The sequence below is a fragment of the Salmo salar genome, chromosome ssa10, assembly GCF_905237065.1.
Source record: "Salmo salar chromosome ssa10, Ssal_v3.1, whole genome shotgun sequence".
In the NCBI taxonomy this organism is placed as follows: Eukaryota; Metazoa; Chordata; class Actinopteri; order Salmoniformes; family Salmonidae; genus Salmo; species Salmo salar.
The window spans coordinates 36164166-36190236 of NC_059451.1; the positions used below are offsets into that span (position 1 = coordinate 36164166).

The 26071-nt window shown below is 44.0% G+C and overlaps 1 protein-coding gene across 3 annotated transcripts in view; it reads right to left on the reverse strand.

Moving 5' to 3' along the window:
* Positions 1-26071, reverse strand: part of LOC106560309 (transforming growth factor beta receptor type 3) — a 162609-nt gene that overhangs the window by 130852 nt on the left and 5686 nt on the right. For 2 of the 3 annotated variants that reach the window (XM_045687705.1, XM_045687704.1), the window contains exon 2: positions 20115-20338. In XM_045687705.1, the coding sequence (XP_045543661.1) occupies positions 20115-20178 (64 nt within the window). In that variant the 5' untranslated portion in view covers positions 20179-20338. The remainder of the gene's footprint in view (positions 1-20114; positions 20339-26071) is intronic. The other variant, XM_045687706.1, reaches the window with a different exon arrangement.

The following is a 26071-nucleotide window of genomic DNA, read 5'->3' on the forward strand; positions in this document are numbered from 1 at the left end:
TTCACACACACACAGCTACTTTCACATAGACCCAAATGAGGAGACCACATTCCAGTGGACCTCCTCGTCTCGTGGCCCGAGAAGAATGACATGACGTCAAATGTCTTGCCGCTTTGCCCCCACACGTATTAACACACGCAAATGACCCTGTGAGGGGAGAGACCCTGGCCTTCGACAAGACGCTGGCTAGTTAATAATGAGACTGAGTACAAAGGGGATAAAATATGCTGCTGGTGAATAAAGTCCTCTGTTTAAGGAAGACTTCAGATCAGCCTCCACTAGAACCCCATGAGAGAGGAACTACACATCTGACTAACTGCCACTAAGCAGAGCTCGCCCACCAGCTCAAGAAATATATTGTTATTTATACAGTAGAACAATTGAAATATAGTTTATTTTAATTGTTGTAATAGTTAATCAAGCAGTGTGGACAACAGGTAATTTTGTCAAGAAAATGGAAGATACCATGACATGAAATTAATAAAAAGTTTAGTACGCATGTGTTTTAACACGAGAGTGTTTCTCCCACGTACACAAAAGAAAAGAAAGGCACCTTCCAACTCATACATAACAGTGCATCACATTGTGGAGGGGAAACCCTTGTGGTAAATGTGATGAGTCCCTTAATCCTCTACACAGCAGCAATGACGCTAACCACAACCAACAACAGTACTCTCTTTCCATTCGTTAGCCAAGTCCCAACTTCCAGAGCTGAGACCCAAGGTGAAAAAACAAGCGTGAAAATATCAATATGTGACTGTGTGCGTGATCTAAGGCAAATGATATCTGTAATTTAGTGTTCAGACTGAGGAGGGCCTGTTACTTTGGAAGAATACTTTGCTGATATTTTCCAAAGAAACTTTCCGACGGTGGGGCTTAGCCGACGTGGCCTGTCAGCACAACTTATCTGAGGGGAATTGAGGGGGGAAAGGTGGGTCCCAGACTGGGGAGAGTAGGGCGGTGAGATGAGAGACACCACCTGGAAGCCTTCAGCTAACTCACTAACATCCCTGCTCCTACTTAAGATGAGGGAGGGAGAGGAAGGGAAGCTTATAGATTGTTAACTGCAGAGAAAGTGACACGTCATGTGTGGTGGTGATGATAATGAACCTGATAATGTACTTCAAAATAAGAGGATATCAAGTAACTCATATCCTTCCAGAAAACATGTGGGGACAGAGATCAGGGCTTTTAGCTAAACTTGCAGTGAATAAAGGACTCAACTCAAACCCACTCGCTTAGTTTTTTTAATTTTTTTTAGTAAGAAGAAGAGTGCCAAGTTCTGGCAACCTACAATGAAAGAGGCAAAAAAACAGAGACATGCCCTACTACTCTGTCTACCTTCTTCCAATACCAGGACAAGAGAGAGTTAAACTCTAGTAATATTTGTTCCTTTCTCTTTCTTCAGTGAAGTCACACTCCACATATCTCCTTTACTGTTCCAGGACCTCTATACCAGGCGGTGTCAGAGGAAGGCCTTAAAAATTGTCAAAGACTCCAGTCACCCTAGTCATACACTGTTCTCTCTGCTACCGCACGGCAAGCGGTGCCGGAGTGCCAAGTCTAGGTCCAAAAGGCTTCTTAACAGCTTCCACCCCAAGCCATAAGACTCCTGAACAGCTAATCAAATGGCTACCCAGACTATTTGCATTGTCCCCCCCTCTTTCATGCTGCTGCTACTCATTGTTTATTATCTATGCATAGTCACTTTAACCCTACCTACATTTACATATGACCTCAATTACCTTGACTAAACTGTACCCCCGCACATTGACTCTGTACCAGTACCCCCTGCATATAGCCACACTACTGTTATTTTACTGCTGCTCTTTAATTATTTGTTATTTGTTCTTTTTATTTTTTACTTAACACTTCTTTTTCTTAAAACTGCATTGTTGGTTAAGGGGTGGTAAGTAATCAATAAGGGATGATTGCTTTCACCTGGTCAGTTTATGTAATTGAAAGAGCAGGGGTTCTTAATGTTTTGTAGACTCAGTGTACATCCACTGCTGTTCATCACTAATCTCAATAATAAATCTACACTTAATTACTAAATAATTTTCTCAAGCTGAGAGAAAGCCTGTGTCTTTCTCTCCTCCCTCCCTTATCGGCAGTGTTGTTGAGATAAAGGCTTAACCGCAGGGAAGGGCCCAGGTCTGTAAGTAGAGATGCTCAAGGCAAGCTGGGCTCCCATTGCTATATAAACATCCCTACCACTCTCTAGCCTACAGCAACACACACAGTCATATGTGCATCCCAAATGGCATGCTATTCCTTACATAGTGCATTACTTTTAACCCTATGGTCAAAAGCAGTGCACTATATAGTCACAGTCTCTGTACCGCTCTGACTGGCTGCTCCGACTGTTAGCATGAATCACACTCCAACATCTGGTTTAACATGCTGGGAGGGACCTCTCTCTCTTCGGTTTGGCTCAGTGTGTGTGTGGAGTGTGTGTGTGTGTGTGTGTGTGTGTGTGCATGCATGTGTGGATGTGTGTGTGTGCGTGTGTGTGTGTGTGTGTGTGCGCGGAGTGTGTCGATTTGGACTGGACTCCTCTTCCCCCTCCTCCCCCATTCTCCCCTCAGTTTACAGTGGGTTGCACAATCCATTTTGGCAGTCCCCTTGTCATGCTGCAGTCCTTAACAGCGGCATTGTGGATATACAGTAGATGGTGATTTACAGGCCATCCTTTTGTTCAACTATGGGGAAAAGGGCTAAAACTGCTTCCCTGAAGTGTGTATCTGATAGCCAAGCATGGAGCTGGAAATAAAATAAAAGAGCTAAGACAATTATATATTAAATGTGGTACACTGTGAGCACATTAAAATGAAAGCGGTAGATTGGTATCAAAGTGAAGGTTATAGGAGTATGAAGATTAATACCATATTTATTGCACTCGAGCCTTGTTTACATTGGCAGTTTGAAGTGACTCAAATCCTATTCTTTTGCATGTCTGATTTAAATCTGATCTTTTTTATGCAGTCTGAACAATCAAAAAGCACATAGAATCGGATATTTCAAGCCACATCTCAAACCACCTTCGTTAGTTGCTTGAAATCAGATACAAATCTGATTCCTGGCCACGCGACAGTAAAATCTGATTTATTTGCCCTCAAGTGGTTTTTAGACTGTTATTTGGCTTGTTGCTTGCTAGCTACTATCTTTACAGTTTGACAAGAACATGTGGTAGCTAACTATCTTGTTAATTGCTTATAAAGAAATTAGTGAATGTGCTAGAAAGCTAAACAGCTGCCTAGCTAGTTTAGTTGAATGCTGTGGCTAGCCAAAATTGACTTGTTTTGAAAGATGGATCATCCTATCCTTTGAGGCTTTAAAAGTGTTCTTACACTATGATTTTGAACATGCCAAGCAACTGGGAAACATCCATGGCAGGCATTGTTTCCACCTTAGCTTGCTACATAACTTCTGAGTGATAGGAAGCACGAGCACCACCACCAATCAGCCTACACCACTGAGCACACACCCGTTGATACTATGACAGCTAGTGTAGCCATTTGGTCATTTGTAACTTTCTCTTTGGACAGTCAGTATTCCAAAATGGATTTGAAAAAAAAAAACTGGTTTGAGCATTAAGGTCTGCAGTGTGAACCAGGCTTTGGAGTCATGGAATTCAGTAAATGATGACTCAGGCCAGGGTGACTGACTTAGTTTGTCATGTTACCGTTGTCTTTTATAGCTGTTAAAACTTGATATGAGTGAATTCTCAGGCCCATCTATGTGTCTGTCATCATTTAAAGTCCCTACATGTACATACAGTATCACCATGCCTTCCAATTGAAACTCAAAGACTACCCCCTTCTCTCGGCTATGTGTCACTCATCAGAAAGAGCCGCCTATGAGATAATAACATGTGAACGGCTCGAGGAGAAAAAGTGCCTCGGCACTCAACACATGAGCGTGTGTTTCTGAGAGAACCACGAGCGGTGCATTGTGCCTGCAGTATAACAAGCATCCTGCCTGAGCTGTTTTTGGCAAGTGCATCAAATTAATATCCGGCTTCACATTTATTTCACAGTGAAACCTGAAGTTGTCACAACCAGTTCATAAAATACCCTTCAGAGATTAAAGAGTTTTGTCAAGGTGAGGAGAGGCACACGTGAAAAGAAAAGGTAGCAGAGTAAATGCACAAAACGTATAAACAGTCCCAGGGAAAAGGGAGAGAGAATGAGAGAGAGATAGAAACAGAGAGAGAGGCAGCAGACAGAGAGCGAGGCAGAAAGAGAAAGAGAGAGGCAGCGAAGAAGGACGGAGCAGACAGACAGATGGGAAGAGAGCCATCAAGGTACTTTGGGTAAAACTTCAGAGAGAATTATGGCTTGTATCCTGGATTGCATTACATTTACATTACATTACATTTACATTTAAGTCATTTAGCAGACGCTCTTATCCAGAGCGACTTACAAATTGGTGCATTCACCTTATGATATCCAGTGGAACAACCACTTTACAATAGTGCATCTAAATCTTTTAAGGGGGGGGGGTTAGAAGGATTACTTTATCCTATCCTAGGTATTCCTTAAAGAGGTGGGGTTTCAGGTGTCTCCGGAAGGTGGTGATTGACTCCGCTGTCCTGGCGTCGTGAGGGAGCTTGTTCCACCATTGGGGTGCCAGAGCAGCGAACAGTTTTGACTGGGCTGAGCGGGAACTGTGCTTCCTCAGAGGTAGGGGGGCCAGCAGGCCAGAGGTGGATGAACGCAGTGCCCTTGTTTGGGTGTAGGGCCTGATCAGAGCCTGAAGGTATGGAGGTGCCGTTCCCTTCACAGCTCCGTAGGCAATCACCATGGTCTTGTAGCGGATGCGAGCTTCAACTGGAAGCCAGTGGAGAGAGCGGAGGAGCGGGGTGACGTGAGAGAACTTGGGAAGGTTGAACACCAGACGGGCTGCGGCGTTCTGGATGAGTTGTAGGGGTTTAATGGCACAGGCAGGGAGCCCAGCCAACAGCGAGTTGCAGTAATCCAGACGGGAGATGACAAGTGCCTGGATTAGGACCTGCGCCGCTTCCTGTGTGAGGCAGGGTCGTACTCTGCGAATGTTGTAGAGCATGAACCTACAGGATCGGGTCACCGCCTTGATGTTAGTGGAGAACGACAGGGTGTTGTCCAGGATCACGCCAAGGTTCTTAGCACTCTGGGAGGAGGACACAAGGGAGTTGTCAACCGTGATGGCGAGATCATGGAACGGGCAGTCCTTCCCCGGGAGGAAGAGCAGCTCCGTCTTGCCGAGGTTCAGCTTGAGGTGGTGATCCGTCATCCACACTGATATGTCTGACAGACATGCAGAGATGCGATTCGCCGCCTGGTTATCAGAAGGGGGAAAGGAGAAGATTAATTGTGTGTCGTCTGCATAGCAATGATAGGAGAGACCATGTGAGGATATGACAGAGCCAAGTGACTTGGTGTATAGCGAGAATAGGAGAGGGCCTAGAACAGAGCCCTGGGGGACACCAGTGGTGAGAGCGCATGGTGCGGAGACAGATTCTCGCCACGCCACCTGGTAGGAGCGACCTGTCAGGTAGGACGCAATCCAAGCGTGGGCCGCGCCGGGAGATGCCCAACCCGGAGAGGGTGGAGAGGAGGATCTGATGGTTCACAGTATCAAAGGCAGCAGATAGGTCTAGAAGGATGAGAGCAGAGGAGAGAGAGTTAGCTTTAGCAGTGCGGAGAGCCTCCGTGACACAGAGAAGAGCAGTCTCAGTTGAATGCCCAGTCTTGAAACCTGACTGATTAGGATCAAGAAGGTCATTCTGAGAGAGATAGCAGGAGAGCTGGCCAAGGACGGCACGTTCAAGAGTTTTGGAGAGAAAAGAAAGAAGGGATACTGGTCTGTAGTTGTTGACATCGGAGGGATCGAGTGTAGGTTTTTTTCAGAAGGGGTGCAACTCTCGCTCTCTTGAAGACGGAAGGGACGTAGCCAGCGGTCAAGGATGAGTTGATGAGCGAGGTGAGGTAGGGGAGAAGGTCTACGGAAATGGTCTGGAGAAGAGAGGAGGGGATAGGGTCAAGTGGGCAGGTTGTTGGGCGGCCGGCCGTCACAAGACGCGAGATTTCATCTGGAGAGAGAGGGGAGAAAGAGGTCAAAGCACAAGGTAGGGCAGTGTGAGCAGGACCAGCGGTGTCGTTTGACTTAGCAAACGAGGATCGGATATCGTCAACCTTCTTTTCAAAATGGTTGACGAAGTCATCCGCAGAGAGGGAGGAAGGGGGGAGGGGGAGGAGGATTCAGGAGGGAGGAGAAGGTAGCAAAGAGCTTCCTAGGGTTAGAGGCAGATGCTTGGAATTTAGAGTGGTAGAAAGTGGCTTTAGCAGCAGAGACAGAAGAGGAGAATGTAGAGAGGAGGGAGTGAAAGGATGCCAGGTCCGCAGGGGAGGCGAGTTTTCCTCCATTTCCGCTCGGCTGCCCGGAGCCCTGTTCTGTGAGCTCGTAGTGAGTCGTCGAGCCACGGAGCAGGAGGGGAGGACCGAGCCGGCCTGGAGGATAGGGGACAGAGAAAATCAAAGGATGCAGAAAGGGAGGAGAGGAGGGTTGAGGAGGCAGAATCAGGAGATAGGTTGGAGAAGGTTTGAGCAGAGGGAAGAGATGATAGGATGGAAGAGGAGAGAGTAGCGGGAGAGAGAGAGCGAAGGTTGGGACGGCGCAATACCATCCGAGTAGGGGCAGAGTGAGAAGTGTTGGATGAGAGCAAGAGGGAAAAGGATACAAGGTAGTGGTCGGAGATTTGGAGGGGAGTTGCAATGAGATTAGTGGAAGAACAGCATCTAGTAAAGATGAGGTCAAGCGTATTGCCTGCCTTGTGAGTAGGGGGGGAAGGTGAGAGGGTGAGGTCAAAAGAGGAGAGGATTACAATGAGAGAAGATGTATCACTGACCAATTTAAACATTACATAACTAAGAGCCCTCCTTCCAAGTTTACAGGGCATATGTGACCGTATTTGATGAGACTTCAGGACTGAGAGAAGCTGGAAGGTGTAACACAAACGAAGATGAAATGTCCCGTTCTCCTCTTATTTACCTCTTTTGTAATGTCATATGTTATCTTTGAATCTCTATTTGTTTCATAGTCTTTTCAGTGATCTTTCAGAGTCACCTTCAAGTTTTTTGGCACACACCTCAGCACAAGGCTTGTCACATCTTAACACCACTTAATTGGTGGAATTACTGAGTAACATCTTTCATCAGTAGGATATTCACACTTACACGACTTCACAAATATTACTCATGTAACTAGGAAACACTACACCTTATGATGATGAAGACATAATCTAAGACTTACAGTGAGGGAAAAAAGTATTTGATCCCCTGCTGATTTTGTACGTTTGCCCACTGACAAAGAAATGATCAGTCTATCATTTTAATGGTACGTTTATTTGAACAGTAAGAGACAGAATAACAACAAAAAAATCCAGAAAAACGCATGTCAAAAATGTTATAAATTGATTTGCATTTTAATGAGGGAAATAAGTATTTGACCCCCTCTCAATCAGAAAGATTTCTGGCTCCCAGGTGTTTTTTATACAGGTATCGAGCTGAGATTAGGAGCACACTCTTAAAGGGAGTGCTCCTAATCTCAGCTTGTTACCTGTATAAAAGACACCTGTCCACAGAAGCAATCAATCAATCAATCAGATTCCAAACTCTCCACCATGACCAAGGCCAAAGAGCTCTCCAAGGATGTCAGGGACAAGATTGTAGACCTACACAAGGCTGGAATGGGCTACAAGACCATCGCCAAGCAGCTTGGTGAGAAGGTGACAACAGTTGGTGCGATTATTCGTAAATGGAAGAAACACAAAAGAACTGTCACTCTCCCTCGGCCTGAGGCTCCATGCAAGATCTCACCTCGTGGAGATGCAATGACCATGATACCGGTGAGGAATCAGGCCAGAACTACACGGGAGGATCTTGTCAATGATCTCAAGGTAGCTGGGACCATTGTCACCAAGAAAACAATTGGTAACACACTACGCCGTGAAGGACTGAAATCCTGCAGCGCCCGCAAGGTCCCCCTGCTCAAGAAAGCACATATACATGCCCGTCTGAAGTTTGCCAATGAACATCTGAATGATTCAGAGGACAACTGGGTGAAAGTGTTGTGGTCAGATGAGACCAAAATGGAGTTCTTTGGCATCAACTCAACTTGCCGTGTTTGGAGGAGGAGGAATGCTGCCAATGACCCCAAGAACACCATCCCCACTGTCAAACATGGAGGTGGAAACATTATGCTTTGGGGGTGTTTTTCTGCTAAGGGGACAGGACAACTTCACCGCATCAAAGGGACGATCGACAGGGCCATGTACCGTCAAATCTTGGGTGAGAATCTCCTTCCCTCAGCCAGGGCATTGGAAATACTTATTTCCCTCATTAAAATGCAAATCAATTTATAACATTTTTGACATGCGTTTTTCTGAATTTTTTTCTTGTTATTCTGTCTCTCACTGTTCAAATAAACCTACCATTAAAATTATAGACTGATCATTTCTTTGTCAGTGGGCAAATGTACAAAATCAGCAGGGGATCAAATACTTTTTCCCCTCACTGTACTATATACAATGTGCTGGTCATCTATTAGATAGTGTGGTATGTTTAAACACTAAGTCAATTTGGCAGGTGTTTGTGTGTGTATGCGGAGAGGTGGAGGTGTATTGGGACATCCAGCAATGCTGACAGCAGAGTGCATGTGGAAGAATTGGAAAATATAATGCATGAGCTCATTGTGTCAATGTAGGAGAGATAGCATTTCCTCCACTCACAGCAGATCCAACCTGGACTGCTTTTATTTGCAGTATAGTCAACATCAAGTCTCTAGAGAGAGTGGTAACTGCCTACAGAGAATAGTGCAAAGACTGCAGCCAAAACTGGGGTGGTAAAGATGGTCATTATCAAAACGTTCCACTTCAGGCACTCACAATGAAATAAAAATATGTTCTATGTTGGGTCACACTTCAAGATTGTCATTTACAGCAGGGTTCCCCAACTTCGGAATTTGGTCCGCGGGTGGATTTATTTGGCCCCCCAAGTTTTCTGAGCAAAAAAATACAGTATATATTCTATATATCCTAAAGCATGTGGACACCTCTTCAAATGAGTGAATTGGGGTATTTTAGCCACACCCGTTGCTGACAGGTGTATAAAATCGAGCACACAGCGATGCAATCTCCATAGACAAACATTGGCAGTAGAATGGCCTTACTGAAGAGCTCAGAGATGTTCAAAGTGGCACCGTCATAGGATGCCACCTTTCCAACAAGTCAGTTGTCAAATGTCTGCCCTGCTAGAGATGCCCCGGTCAACTATAAGTGTTGTTATTGTGAAGTGGAAACATCTAGGAGGAACAGCAGCTCAGCCTCAAAGTGGTAGACCACACAATCTCATAGAGTGGGGCCGCCGAGTGCTGAAGCACGTAGCGTGAAAATAGTCTGTCCTCGGTTGCAACACTCACTACTGTTACGAACCGGCTCTGAGTTCGCAACAAAAGGGAGACAACGTGGAGACAAGGGGTATCAAAATATATATTTATTAACTAAAGTAACTAAATAATTAACAATGGCGTATGTGTAATCAGTAATCAGTAGTGTAAGTGAGTGTTTTGCATACCTGAATGTAATAATGCAGGGTGTTGAAAGGTGCCAAAGCAAATAACCAAAAAAGCCACAAAACTACACAACCAAAATCAACAAAGTGTCTGCATGGAGAGAGTCCTCCCAATAACTGTGGAAGAGGTCTCTTTATCCTGGGACACACCCGGGCCCAGGTGCTTCCCATTTAGCTGACGACCCTTCCAACTCCGCCCACCGGCATCCTAACAAGGAAACAAGAACAGAGAGAATACGGCAGACAGAGTGGGAGGGTCGTCACACACCCCCCCCATAAAACCGGGGACCAACAAGGGCCCCGGAACAACGTACCAGCCTCTGCGTCCCAAATTGACACAGGCCTCTGCGTCCCAAATTGACACAGGCCTCTGCGTCCCAAATTGACACAGGCCTCTGCGTCCCAAATTGACACAGGCCTCTGCGTCCCAAATTGACGAGAGGTTACATGTTCACCTTCCACTTGCCCCAGCCAACCTCCTTCTCCCCAGACCTCAGCAACCTTTGTGCACAGGAAGCAACATTTAAGAGGAAAGGAGAACACAAGACCAGGAGGGAACAGACAGGAAAGTTAGAACATGACAAAACCAAACAATGGTCAGTCACATAACACTCAGGAACAGGGCGCACAAGAGACCACATCAGCTACAAACGCAAACAACATCTCCCAACGGTTCATAGTCACTTCTCAACGGTTGTCATTTCCCAACGATTCATAGTCACTCCAATGATTCATAGTGACTCCAACGATTCATAGTCACTCCAACGATTCATAGTCACTAAACTCATAACCGAATACGAGTACAGACCAGAGGGTGTAATAAAGGCAAACATGTCATGTGCCCTACTCGTCAGTGGCACCTGCCAATAGCACAATAACAGGTCAAATTTGCTCACAAACTTAGCTGCGCCGACTTGATCAACGCAGTCCTCCCTCCGAGGAAGAGGAAATTAATCTGGCTTAGTGACTCCGTTTACCTTACGGTGGTCCGTTCCATCTGGTTTACTGACCAAGATACAGGGAGAAGACCAACTGGAGAAAGAAGGCTCTGCTATCTTATTCTCCAGCATGTACCTGACCTCAGCATCCAGGCAACGCAGTTTCTCTACAGAGACTATAAAACCGCTGACGAATGTGGTCAGCATCTCCAATGTCAATATCATGCTCTATCAAGTTTGTACGTGTAGGTGTCACAGAAAACAAACCTGGAATTTTCCGAATCAGACCAACCAGCTCTTTCCGCCCGTCAACAGGTAGCTGAGTAAAAGGGCTATCCAAAATATCCAGTGTCTCTGAATTTTTCAATCTACCCTGCAGTAAACAATCATCGGGACCAGGAACATTTTCGTCCTCATGCACAGACCTAGCATTACAAGAACCAAGGGAAGTAACGGTATCAGCCAAACGAACAGGTTTACCATCCTCTGTAGACTCCCACTTTCTCATCAGAACATCCTCTTGGAGAAAATAACCATGTGAGACATCTCCCAACTGTTCCACAGGCACAATTTGGTCACGCAACTCTTCTAATGTGGGGTCAGTCCGTGGCGCATTGATTAGATCGGAGCGGAATACAGATAACGGGATAACAGGGAAAACAGTGAGAGACTTCTTTGTGGTATTCTCATTTACCGGAGCAGGGACCAGGTCACCATGGCTCATAGACCGCGTCACTGCACCCGCAGAGAACACCGCTGGGAAACTCTGCGCACTCTCATCAGGAATCCCTACAATTGACGGTTTAGTGGAAACCACTAGAGATGGAAACACGACAGGCCACACACGCTCACCAGCCAAGTTATTCCCAAGGATAACGTCGATACCCTCAATAGGCAACGAAGGACGCACCCCCACAACAACCTCACCTTTCACCAGTCCACAATCCAATATCAGTTTATGCAATGGAACTGACAGATTGTTCAAACCTATTCCCCTAATTAGAACACTATTCCCAGAATCAGTCTCAGCAGAGAAAGGTAACACAGATTCCAACACAAACGATTCCGAGGCACCTGTGTCTCGTAGGTTCTTACTTCCAAACAGACACAAAACCCTCCGTAATGAAAGGTAAATAGCCTGGGTCAATATGGACTTTCACATGCCCATGGGCCTGAGACAATGTGTCAGGAGTAAACTGATGTGGAACAGACACAGCTAACGCCGTAGGCCTAGATTTAACGTTAACACACGTACTGAATTTACCCCTAGACCTGAGAACCGGACATTCGTTTTTCCAATGACCTGAGCCTTGACAGTAGTGACACTCTTGACCAAAGTCAGTTTTACCACGGGAGTCAGGCTCAACCCTAGTTGAATAAAACTCTGCCCGTGAACCAGAGTATCTCGGTGAGCGAGGCCCAAATCTCTCCGAACGCCCCCACTCACTCCAAGTACGGGGTTCTACAAAAACACTTTTGTGAGTCAAAACATATTAGTCCGCCAAAACCGCAGCTTCAGCGACAGTCTTTACTTTTCGTTCGTTAATATACGTCGCTATATGACCAGGGATTGTGTCCTTAAATTGCTCTAGCATAATCAGATCACACAGCCCTTGAAAAGTCATAACCGCAGAGGCGGAACACCAGCGATTAAACTGTGAAGATAATTTTCGCGCAAACTCAACATGAGTCTGCCCATCATCCCTTTCTAAAGGTCTAAATCGTTGGCGGTAAGCCTCAGGAACCAATTCGTAAATCTGTAACACCGCCATTTTAACCTTATCATAAATGACACTGTCGGCTACACTAAGAGCTGAATATGCTTCCTGCACTTTACCAGTCAGCACACACTGCAACATTAAAGTGCGGTCAGAATCAGGCCAACTCCTAGCGTCAGCAACACGCTCAAACAACGAAAAGAATGTCTCAGGGTCCTTTTCATTAAACTGAGGCAACAACCGTAAATTCCCAACAATGTCAAATGTGTCCGGGGCACGACCAAAAGAGGAACGACTCCTAAGTAAATCTGCGTCACCTTCCCAGAGCAAACTCTCCCCTGAGAGCTTTCCTTCCCTAACCAACTCTAGTCGCTCTTGTTGCAGCTTGATTTTAGCACGCTCCATATCCTGTTTAAATTCCAATTCCTTTTCATATTTTACACGATCATGCTCTAGCTTCTCACGATCGTGCTGTAGCTTCTCACGATCGTGCTTTAGCTGTAACAGAAGCAGCTCTTTCTGCTGTTCAAAAAGAAGACTACTAGGACTAACCGATGGAGCGGTAATTGTAACATATCGGGGAGACGGCGAGTCCTCAGCAGAGGCTGCCCCAGTGGTATCTTCAAGAATACCACTCTCCATCAGATTGGCCTTCAATATTAACCTAATAGAATTTTTTAGACGTTTATCACTAATTTCAACCTTGTAGTGTTCAGCAACCTTCAACAGCTGTTCTTTAGTACATACATCTAACAGTTCCTTTGATGGAAAGCGAATGAACTCGTCTACATTAGACGCCATAGTCAAAAAAATTCTCACTCAACCCCCTACTGAGCACACCAGACCACAAAAAGAGAAAATACAATCACACCGGGCACCACAGAAAAGAGATGAGAAATGGAGTTTCCCCAAAATCTACAATAACTCAACCCTAGTCTTCATGCAGATTTGCGGTGGGTAATTATGCACTGTAGCCCGCTGGCAAGGAAGTAACCCCCAGCACGCTGGTAGATTCCACCAAGCCACAGATGTGCCCCCGAGACAACTGCTCAGTCCACAGACACCACACAAAAATAACAAACATTAACAATGCCCAACATATTCCAAAATGAAAGACGTCGCTAAGCCTTTCAGGGGAAAAAGGTTATAGCTCCGGGTAGTAAGTTTCACTACCCTATCCAAATCTCCCACCAAGGTACACAGCTGATTGTACTCACCTCCTCAGACCAACGTCCCAACAGCAAGTAGAACAAGCGTTTCCAGGCTAGGCAGGGGCCTGGAAACTAACCAATGTATTCTCTCCAACACAGCACACAAACCAAACAAAGGCAACCAATACTAAGCACCAAACTCAAACTAACAAACAAAGCTCCTACAGAATTTAACATACGTCCACGTTTTCTCCCAAACACAAGTTCAATATCCCGGATGAGCCCCCACTTGTTACGAACCGGCTCTGAGTTCGCAACAAAAGGGAGACAACGTGGAGACAAGGGGTATCAAAATATATATTTATTAACTAAAGTAACTAAATAATTAACAATGGCGTATGTGTAATCAGTAATCAGTAGTGTAAGTGAGTGTTTTGCATACCTGAATGTAATAATGCAGGGTGTTGAAAGGTGCCAAAGCAAATAACCAAAAAAGCCACAAAACTACACAACCAAAATCAACAAAGTGTCTGCATGGAGAGAGTCCTCCCAATAACTGTGGAAGAGGTCTCTTTATCCTGGGACACACCCGGGCCCAGGTGCTTCCCATTTAGCTGACGACCCTTCCAACTCCGCCCACCGGCATCCTAACAAGGAAACAAGAACAGAGAGAATACGGCAGACAGAGTGGGAGGGTCGTCACACTACCGAGTTCCAAACAGCCTCTGGAAGCAACTTTAGCACAATAACTGTTCGTCGGGAGCTTCATGAAATGGGTTTCCATGGCCAAGCAGCAGCACAAAAGCCTAAGAATACCATGCGCAATCCCTAACCTCAACCCTATCGAACACCTTTGGGATGAACTGGAATGCCGACTGCGGGCCTGCCTAACCCCCCAAAATCAGTGGCCGATCTCACATATGCTCTTGTGGCTGAATGGAAGCAAGTCCCCGCAACAATGTTACAACATCTAGTGGAAAGCCTTCCCAGAAAAATGGAGTCTGTTATAGCAGCAAAGGTGGGACCAACTCCATATTAAATGCCCATGATTTTGGAATGCGATGTTCGGCAAGCAGGTGTCCACATACTTTTGGTCATGTAGGCCGTCATTGTAAATAAGAATTTGTTCTTAACTGACTTGCCTAGTTAAATAAAGGTTAAATAAAATGTAGTGTATATATATATATATTTCTTTTTTTAAATCATTGCTGGCATACATTTTGGAAATCTGTTACCAATTATTCCCACGTATAATGGAGAGACAAGTGATCGCATAAAATGTAATCAAGGTTTGAAATGATTATGTTTAAGTCAAATATTATGTCTGTTTGGGCTTCTTGTGGTCAATTTGCAGTATTCACATGATTTGTAATTATGTTCAGGGCCCCTGACCACCCGCTCAAGAAAAAATTGACCCATGGCTAAATCTACTGTAGTTGATGATCCCTGATTTACAGGATTCTAAGGTCTAGATAAACACTACATACAGTGACTTCGGAAAGTATTCAGACCACTTGACTTTTTCCACATTTTGTTACGTTACAGCCTTATTCTAAAATTGATTAAATAAAATAAATTCCTCAGCAATCTGCACACAATACCCCATAATGACAAAGTGAAAACATGTTTTTAGAAATCTATTACAATTAAAAACAGAAATACCTTATTGTCACGCCCTGACCATAGAGAGCCCTCGGGGTTCTCTATGGTGTTTTAGGTCAGGGCGTGACTCGGTGGTGTTCTAGTTGTTATATTTCTATGTTGGTGTTTTAGTATGGTTCCCAATTAGAGGCAGCTGATTATCGTTGTCTCTAATTGGGCATCATACTTAAGTTGTCCTTTGTTCCCACCTGTTTTGTAGGATATTGTATTGTGTGAGTGCATTCAGCACCATGTAGTTCACGTTCGTTGTATGTTTATTGTTTTTTGTTTATGTTTCACTGCAAATAAATATGTGGAACCCAACTCACTCTGCGCCTTGGTCCGTCCATTACCACGACCGTGACACTTATTTACATAACCATTCACACCCTTTTTTTATGAGACTCGAAATTGAGCTCAGGTGCATCCTGTTTTCATTGATCATCCTTGAGATGTTTTTACAATGTGATTGGAGTCCACCTGTGGTAAATTCAATTGATTGGACATGATTTGGAAAGGCACACACCAGTGTATATAAGGTCCCACAGTTGACAGAGCATGTCAGTGCAAAAACCAAGCCATTAGGTCGAAGGAAATGTCCGTAGAGCTCCGAGACAGGATTGTGTCAAGGCAAAGATCTGGGGAAGGGTACCAGAACATTTCTGCACTATTGAAGTTCCCCAAGAACACAGTGGGCTCCATCATTCTTAAATGGAAGAAGTTTGGAACCTCCAAGACTCTTCCGTCATTGTAAATAATAATTTGTTCTTAACTGACTTGCCTAGTTAAATAAAGGTAAAAAAATTAAATACATAAAAAATAATAATAACAATTTAAAAAATAACATTAAAACAAGAGCTGGCCGCCTGGCCAAATTGAGAAATGTGGGAGGGGGGGGGTCTTGGTCAAGGAGGTGACAGAGCTCTAGAGTACCTCTGTAGAGATGGTTGTCCTTCCGGAAGGTTCTCACATTTCTACAGCACTCCACCAGTCAGGCTTTTATGGTAGAGTGACCAGACGGAAGCCACACCTCAGTAAAAGGCACATGACAGCCAGCTTGGAGTTTGCTATAAAAGCACCTAAAGACTCTTAGACCATGAGACACAAGATTCTCTGGTCTGATGAAACCAAGATTGAACTCTATGGCCTGAATGCCAAGCATCACGTATGGAGGAAAACTGGTACCATCCCTACGGTGAAGCATGGTGGTGGCAGCATCATGCTGTGGGGATGTTTTTCAGAGCAGGGGCTGGGAGACTAGTCAGGATCGAGGGAAAGATGAACAGAGCAAAGTACAGAGAGATCCTTGATGAAAACCTGCTCAGGACCTCAGACTCCAGCGAAGGTTCATATTTCAACAGGGCAACGACCCTAAGCAAACAGCCAAGACAAAGCATGAGTGGCTTTGGGACAAGTCTCTGAATGTCCTTGAGTGGCCCAACCAGAGCCTGGACTTGAACCCAATCGAACATCTCTGGAGAGATGTGAAAATAGCTGTGCAGCAACGCTCCCCATCCAACCTGACAGGGCTTGAGAAGATCTGCAGAGAATGTGAGAAACTCCCCAAATACAGATGTGACAAGCTTGTAGCGTCAAACCCAAGAAGGCTCGAGGCTGTAATCGCTGCCAAAGGTGCTTCAACAAAGTACTGAGTAAACGGTGATCTGGAAAGTCATAACCAATCAATAAGTAATATAATAATACTCGAAAGAATGGTTTTCATCTTTAGTTAATTATCTGTGGATAATATACGATTAGAAAGATTCAAACATTTTGTAAAACATCACAGCACAATTGAAAAATATATGGCACATGGAAACCAAACAAAGGCGGTCTATGGTGATACCTGGGATGGGCTGAGAGTGGCTGAGGGTTGGGGTTAAAGAGTTTGTTTGGTCATGTATTGTTGTTATATATAAAAGTACAAAGTATGTAAAATATAAACTCAGCAAAAAAATAAACGTCCTCTCACTGTCAACTGCATTTATTTTCAGCAAACTTAACATGTGTAAATATTTGGATGAACATAACAAGATTCAACATCTGAGACATAAACTGAACAAGTTCCACAGACATGTGACTAACAGAAATGGAATAATGTGTCCCTGAACAAAGGGGGGGTCAAAATCAGAAGTAACAGTCAGTATCTGGTGTGGCCACCAGCTGCATTAAGTACTGCAGTGCATCTCCTCCTCATGGACTGCACCAGATTTGCCAGTTCTTTCTGTGAGATGTTACCCCACTCTTCCACCAAGGCACCTTCAAGTTCCTGGACATTTCTGGGGCGAATGGCCCTAGCCCTCACCCTCCGATCCAACAGGTCCCAGACGTGCTCAATGGGATTGAGATCCTGGCTCTTTGATGGCAATGGCAGAACACTGACATTCCTGTCTTGCAGGAAATCACGCACAGAATGAGTAGTATGGCTGGTGGCATTGTCATGCTGGAGGGTCATGACAGGATGAGCCTGCAGGAAGGGTACCACATGAGGGAGGAGGATGTCTTCCCTGTAACGCACAGCGTTGCGATTGCCTGCAATGACAACAAGCGCAGTCCGATGATGCTGTGACACACCGCCCCAGACCATGACGGACCCTCCACCTCCAAATCGATCCCGTTCCAGAGTACAGGCCTCGGTGTAACGCTCATTCCTTCGACGATAAACGCGAATCCGACTATCACCCTTGGTGAGACAAAACCGCAACTCGTCAGTGAAGAGCACTTTTTGACAATCCTGTCTGGTCCAGCGACGGTGGGTTTGTGCCCATTGGCGACGTTGTTGACGGTGATGTCTGGTGAGGACCTGCCTTACAACAAGTCTTCAAGCCCTCAGTCCAGCCTCTCTCAGCCTATCGTAGACAGTCTGAGCACTGATGGAGGGATTGTGCGTTCCTGGTGTAACTCGGGCAGTTGTTGTTGCCATCCTGTACACTGCAGGTGTGATGTTCGGATGTACCGATCCTGTGCAGGTGTTGTTACATGTGGTCTGTCACTGTGAGGACGATCAGATGTCCGTCCTGTCTCCCTGTAGCTGTCTTAGGCATCTCACAGTACGGACATTGCAATTTATTTCCCTGGCCACACCTGCAGTCCTCATGCATCCTTGCAGCATGCCTATGGCACGTTCACACAGATGAGCAGGGACCCTGGGCATCTTTATTTTGGTGTTTTTCAGAGTCAGTAGAAAGGCCTCTTTAGTGTCCTAAGTTTTCATAACTGTGACCTTAATTGCCTACCGTCTGTAAGCTGTTAGTGTCTTAACGACCGTTCCACAAGTGCATGTTCATTAATTGTTTATGGTTCATTGAACAAGCATAGGAAACAGTGTTTAAACCCTTTACAATGAAGATCTGTGAAGTTATTTGGATTTTTACGAATTATCTTTGAAAGACAGGGTCCTGAAAAAGGATAGTTTCTTTTTTTGCAGAGTTTAAATGTAAAATGTATATGTAAAATGTATAGGTAAAATGTATGTAGCAAAAATATGTAGCAAAAAAGCTGTAAAAAAAACTACGATATTAGTCCTCCGAAGAGGGGTTAAAAAAAAGTACCACATTTATGAAGTTTATTTAAAGTGGTTGATGTTGATAAGCAGACTGAGTCTTCAACGTCTGAAAGCCTGCCACATAACCACAGGTTTTCAGCAGGCATTATCTTATTTGTTTGTTTCCGTGTTGTTGTTTTCTTCTCTCCTATCTCCTATTATTATTTGTATTTTTTTTAAATACAAAAAATGTGAACAAAAAATATAAATAAAAATAAAAACATAAAAAATATACAAATACAAAAAATGAAGGGGCTGAATACTTTTTTATTTGTAATAAATTTGATCAAAATTCTAAAAACTTGTTCTTGCGTTGTCATTATGGTGTATTGTATGCAGATTGATGAGGGGGGAAAACAATTTAATCCATTTTAGAATAAGGCTGTAATGTAACAAATTGTGGGAAAAGTCATGGGGTCTGAATACTTTCCAAATGCACTGTAAATGCGGTGGCAGGTAGCCTAGTGGTTAGAGCATTGGATTAGTAACCGAAAGGTTGCAAGATCAAATCCCCAACCTGACAAGATAGAAATCTGTTGTTCTGCCCCTGAACAAGGCAGTTAACCCACTGTTCCTAGGCCATCATTGAAAATAAGAGTTTGTTCTTAACTGACTTGCCTATTTAAATAAAGGTTAAAAAAAAAGCATTACAAATAATTGATCATAATCATGCTCCGTAAAAGGTAACTACATTCATTTGCTTACGAATGACTTCTGTAGCATCTACATAGGTCTTACAAGGGGTTTATTTAAAGTGGTTGATGTTGATAAGCAGACTGAGTCTTCAACGTCTGAAAGCCTGCCACATAACCACAGGTTTTCAGCAGGCATTATCTTATTTGTTTGTTTCCGTGTTGTTGTTTTCTTCTCTCCTATCTCTGCAGTCTGCCTTACCAAGCAGCTGTAAATCACAGTGCTTTTGGCTTCGCCTGAATCTCATTCCAATCAATCTGGCAGATACTTGTGGAGGCATTATGGAGGCCTTCTAGACCTGCTATGAGATCGAAGCTGTCAGCACTTTTTTTCTGCCTCAGCCCTGCCTCAGCCCTGTTTCAACCCTGCCTCAACCCTGCCACAAACCTGCCTCTGTCTCAGAGCTCCAACAACAAATCTCTGCTCTGGGGAGGCCTGCCTGCTGGGAGAAACAGGGGAAATTCCTAGAGTGTGGGGCGATTTGTGATTGCCTGAAAAAACAGGCAACACCAGGTTAGCCCTGACGAGGCCCGGAGTGCAAAGTGTGCTTCCAGTTCCTAAGAGTGATTCCACTGCTTGGCTGCCTTCCACAGTGAAGACTCAATATATAAGAGCATACATTGACTACTCACTCTACTCACATAGAAAACATCTAGCACTAAACATACAGTTTCCATTTCCATGTTTTGCTACTCTATTACCAAAAGCCTTTATTCTTATCTTTCTTTGAACATTTGTATTAAAAATATAGCCTATAATAATATATAATTCAAAAATCCCTATGTCTACAGATATATAAGCAGCCAAAGATGACTTACCTGCAAATGCTGAGCAGCAGAACGCCAGGAGAAACAGGGGTAGAATGGGTCTGTCTGGCATCATAATGCTGCAGTTATACTGTAGTAGAACTGGCCTACAGCTTATCCAGAAGAGGACAGGATGTATCCACTGGACGGCCTTCCTTCCTCCTGGTTCTTCACAAGTACAACCCTTCTTCCACCACACAGTCAGTCAGTAGAGAGAAACCTCACAGGAGCTCCTGCTGCAAAGAACAGGAGTAGGAGTAGAGAGAGAGAGTGAGACAGAGAAACATGATGGCTAAACGTTTAGCATGACCAAAGAGTAAGACTGATTGTAAGTCCCAAATGGCACCCTATTCCCGGCATAGTGCACTACTTTTGACCTTAGCCCTATGGGCCCTGATCAAAAGTAGTACACTATATAGGGTGCCATTTGGGACGCAGCAGTGGCAAGTACCAGAAGGGGCAAGTACCAGAAGGGGCATTAGGATCTAGTTCCCTGTGGAACTGATGAGAAGAGACAGGAGAGAGGGGAGACAGTGGCTCGGAGACCAGGAGGATTAATCTCATAGGGCTAACTAAACATCATGTGAGTTTTTAGGGTTCTTGTTCTTGGTACCCATACCGGCCACCCACCTACCCCACCACAGCCCACGCACGGTCAGTCAAAGAGGGGTATCTGAGGGTTGAGGTATGGCTGGGTGGCCAGCGGGTGTGAAAACACTGTTTTCTGAACATGTTATGGGGTGGGTGGGGTAATTCACCCAGTTTAATTGAGATCGTTGGGAAAGACGGGACCCTCCAGCAGGATCCTGGTTAAGCTGCTTAGTGCCAGTGGGGTCGATTTTGCTGCTAATCAGCATGACCATAGCTGAACCTTTTAACTTGACCAGGCTATAGACCACACCCTGTTAGCCAACCTCCAAACAGGGAATAGCACCATAAAACCCTTATGGTCTTAATTCATTCCATTCGTATTGCTTCCTCATCTTAACACAATAAAAATAAATACTCCAAAATCAATGAATGGAATCTAATAATGGATCATATAATGTCCCGATAAAACATAACGTTGTTAATTAAAAACTTCTGTCTTTTTACCATTATGTTTAATTAAATGTTTATATATTGTAGTTATTTTTCAACCTTTTACAACTCAACACTTTGATTTGTCAAAAAAGGTTATAACAATGCAACAACCCACGTCAAATCAGTCTTTAAAAAAATCCATCAGAATTAGCCTGGTGGTCAATTCTGTTTGCGCTTTAGCCAACTGCTCTCTGTGTCCATTTGTTGGCATGCCAAAGATGTGCATGGCTTGACAACAATAGAAAAGTTGGCTACGGCACATTCACTAGGGTACCAGGAGAGATAAAAAATATGCTTTGAATGTCATTTATCTGGGACATTTTTCAACATGGTGACAGGCTTTGTTATTATTCAGTTATATTTTGGTGAAACTGTTTATTTTTTCCAACAGATGATGGCCAGATTTTACTTTTTAGTTTTAAAGCTGCAATATGTAACTTTTCGACTGACCTGACCAAATTCACATAGAAATGTAAATTATGGCTGTGTCATTCTTATTGAAAGCAAGCCTAAGAAGCGGTAGGTCTGTTCTATGTGCGCTATTGTAGGCTCGGCCCTAATTGATGTGCTCTCTGACACCTGGAGTTGCATGCCAAATGGTCAAGGAGCACAAGGAAGACAAAGGACCATGCCAAAGGACTAGTCAGCCCTTCCCCCCTCTGAGGGGCCAAAATGTATCTCTCTGTTATAGTATCCAGAGGACTGACTATTGAGTGTGATAGAATAAAACTAAATTATCCATGTTTGGTATCTATCCAAAACTTGTTCACTGAGGATAACTCTGATGCATCTATATGGATGTATGATCTCTGTGGTAACTTGTATCTGTACAGGGTGAACTCTAAATTACTCTCAAAGGGATTTTATTGTCCTCTCAGGAATTCTGTCTCATGGTCTCATTCCCCAGACAAGCCTTTAAATGCTGTGACACCCTGTGGAGATTGGGCCTTGGTGGTCAATTTACACTGTAAACTTGGTATCGTTTGATTGGTCAATGGTGGCTGGTCTTGGGTAGAAAGGTTACATTTCCATTCCATGGAGGAAGGTTGCATGATTAATTATAATTTCCTAGGCTTCTCTTTGTTCATGCTTTGCCGTGTAAGGGAATCCACTCATTGTACAATGTTAATTAAATATCTGCCTTTGATATCAACAATTCTCAGACCAATTCTTGCTAGTCAACGTCAACTCATTGCCTAATGCTTGCGTATATTTTAATTATCTTTATGGAGTCAGATAAACATTTTAATAGGCTAATTGCTTAGTCTTATTACGAGTCACATGTGAGGTATTTATAATATACACATATCATACATGATAAAAATTACAACCACTACACTATTTCTATGCTTCCCATTCTTAAGTTTCATTTCGTTGTCTTTTACTTTCGGTTATGTACAACAGTTTCAAACAGTTGAATGCAATATTTGTAGATGGAATAAATGGTTCTCTACACTATACTTTCTTATTTTGTCACAAACTGAAATTAAGCAAACTATTCGAATTTTAGCAACCAGGAAATGGCAACACGATTTCTACATAGTGCACCTTTAAAAGTCATATAGTGCACCTTTAAAAGACATTTAAATAATTTGTGGAATGATAAGTGAACAGTAAGCCTGCCTCAGTATCACTATCACAGCATTAGTCAGTTAGGACAGGGAAAGGGATTTTTCATAGCTCATTGAGTTGTTAGGATTACCCTACAATAGCAAAGGATTCTCTGAACAATAGAGCAGTAATGCAGCACACAGAGGAATGCACCACTGCAGCATGGCCGTTCAGATTATTACCCCAGTGCAGAGAGTCCTGACAGGCCAGATGCCAGCCCTATTGTGGTTTCCTCACTCTGTATGCTCTCACATTGTTGAGGGCCAACACAGACCACAGTAATATACTGTGCCCAGTCTTTCTCTATGTATATTTTAAAATCTTTATTTAACTAGGCAAGTCAGTTAAGAACAAATTCTTATTTACAATGACAGCCTACTCTAGCCAAACCCAGACAATGCTGGGCTAATTGTGGACCACCCTATTGGACTCCCAATCAAAGCCAGATATGATACAGCCTGGATTTGAACCAGGTATGATATTGGCGCCTCTTGCACTGATGATGCAGTGCCTTAGACCGCTGCGCCGCTCAGGAACCCTAAAGTATGGCCTGTCAGGAGATGACATGATGTAACAGCTGTCTTTGTCGTCCTCAGATGAAGGGGAAGAGAAATCAAACCAAAATGCAGCGTGGTAAGTGTCCGTCATTTTAATGAGAAAACTGAACACTAAAATACGACAAACAACATAAAAGAACAACCGAACAATTCCATAAGGCACAGAAGCTACTACGGAAAACAATCACCCACAAAACCCCAAAGGAAAAACAGGCTACTTATGTGTGACTCCCAATCAGCAACAACGAACTACAGCTGTGCCTGATTGGGAGCCACACACGGCCCAAAACAAAGAAATACAAAAACATAGAAAAATGAACATAGAACGCCCACCCAATGTAACACCCTGGCCTAACCAAAATAAAGAACAAAAACCCCTCTCTATGGCCAGGGCGTTACACATGATGTGACTGTCAACATCAGAATTTTGTTAATTTTCATGTATGTTCCCCCTCAGACGTACCTTCCAGCCCACCTCAAAGCAACATGAGTTCCAGAATCTATCTTATAGAATAATATAATTTTTGGGCCAGTGGCCAGCATTGCTGCTCTATGATCAGCGCTCATGGACCATGGCAGCCGCCAGTTGATGACAAGACTGGTGTAAGAAGACATGCTGGTGATCTGGTGTGACTGACTGTCCAGTGATGAGCAGAGTGAGAGATGAGGTCATGTTACAGAAGGAGCATCTCTATCTTTTTCCTATTGCGCACCTCTTAACCTTTCCACTGCAACAGAGAGAATGCATGGGAGGAGAAATGCATGGGAGGAGAGATGAATGGGAGGAGAGATGTATGGACGGAGGCCAAAGTAGGGCTAAGGATAGCTTTTATTTATTGAAATTTTTTTCACCTTTATTTAACCAGGTAGGCCAGTTGAGAACAAGTTCTCATTTACAACTGCGACCTGGCCAAGATAAAGCAAAGCAGTGCGACACAAACAACAACACAGAGTTACACATGGAATAAACAAACGTACAGTCAATAACACAATAGGGGAAAAAAAGTCTATATACAGTGTGTGCAAATGGAGTGAGGAGGTAAGGCAATAAATAGGCCATAGTAGCGAAGTAATTACAATTTAGCAAATTAACACTGGAGTGATAGATGTGCAGATGATGATGTGTAAGTAGAAATACTGGTGTGCAAAAGAGCAAAAAAGTAAATAAAAACAATATGGGGATGAGGTAGGTAAGATTGGATGGGCTATTTACAGATGGGCTGTGTACAGCTGCAGCGATCCGGTAGCTGCTCAGATAGCTGATGTTTAAAGTTAGTGAGGGAGATGTAAGTCTCCAACTTCAGCAATTTTTGCAATTCGTTCCAGTCATTGGCAGCAGAGAACTGGAAGGAAAGGTGGCCAAAGCAGGTGTTGGCTTTGGTAATGACCAGTGAGATATACCTGCTGGAGCGCGTGCTATGGGTGGGTGTTGTTATCGTGACCAGTGAGCTGAGATAAGGCGGAGCTTTACCTAGCAAAGACTTATAGATGACCTGGAGCCAGTGGGTCTGGCGACGAATATGTAGCGAGGGCCAGCCGACGAGAGCATACAGGTCGCAGTGGTGGGTGGTATATGGGGCTTTGGTGACAAAACGGATGGCACTGTGATAGACTGCATCCAGTTTGCTGAGTAGAGTGTTGGAGGCTATTTTGTAAATGACATTGCCGAAGTCGAGAATCGGTAGGATCCTCGACCTAAGGTGCTTTGCAGTGCTCTGAAGCATGGAGTGGATAGAGGCCTAAGAGATGGAAGGAGAGCTAAGGTGCATCAACAGAGGGAGCCGAGGGCTGATGAGAACTGAGGAGGGCTAAGGTGCATCACTGAGCTCCACAGTGCAAACAGCTGCTGGAACAAAGGGCCTTTCAGACCCTGGCAGCTGTGTGGGCTGGAAAGTCGTTTTGGATGATCACGACAAATATTACACTTCCAGGGCTAGTGCCATCTCTTTTTGATTTGTTGGCCCCTTTCCCAACGCCCCCTTCCCCTTTCATAAGTGGAGGTAAACTCTGTCCCTCCATTCTCCACTATAGGCCAAATTCCATATCAACGGGAAGCTAGATGACATGATATAATTCAGAGCGTTCAGGCCAGCGCTAAACTGTGTTGCGACCACACAGAGTACAGAGTGGAAACCGGTTGTGGTCTTGAGCAAGAAGAGTGAAATGAGAAAAAGTGCTGAAGTGTTTTTGCTTCCTTCCGGAGTTTAGATTGATGGTTGTGACACAGTGGGTTCAGAAGCACTTTCATTAGGCCTAATTGTTTCCAGGAGACAAAAAGAACTGGCCTAGCCTATCATGAAAGAGTCAAATCAACCAGTCTAAGGGTTATTGCATGGGTCTGAACTCTGGATTCAAACCAATGACTGTATACATTATGAATGGACAAAGCCTTCGATCACGTGACACCATGAATTCCTATGTTTATTTTATTTATTTAACAAGGCAAGTCAGTTAAGAACAAATTCTTATTTACAATGACGGCCTACCAAAAGGCAAAATGCCTCCTGGGATTTGGGATTTTAAAAAATCTAAAATAAAATGTTAAAAATATAGGACAAAACACATCACAACAAGAGAGACAACACAACACTAAATAAAGAGAGACCTAAGATAACAACATAGCATGGCAGCAACATGACAACACAACATGTTAGCAGCACAACATGGTAGCAGCACAAAACATGGTACAAACATTATTGGGCACAGACAACAGCACAA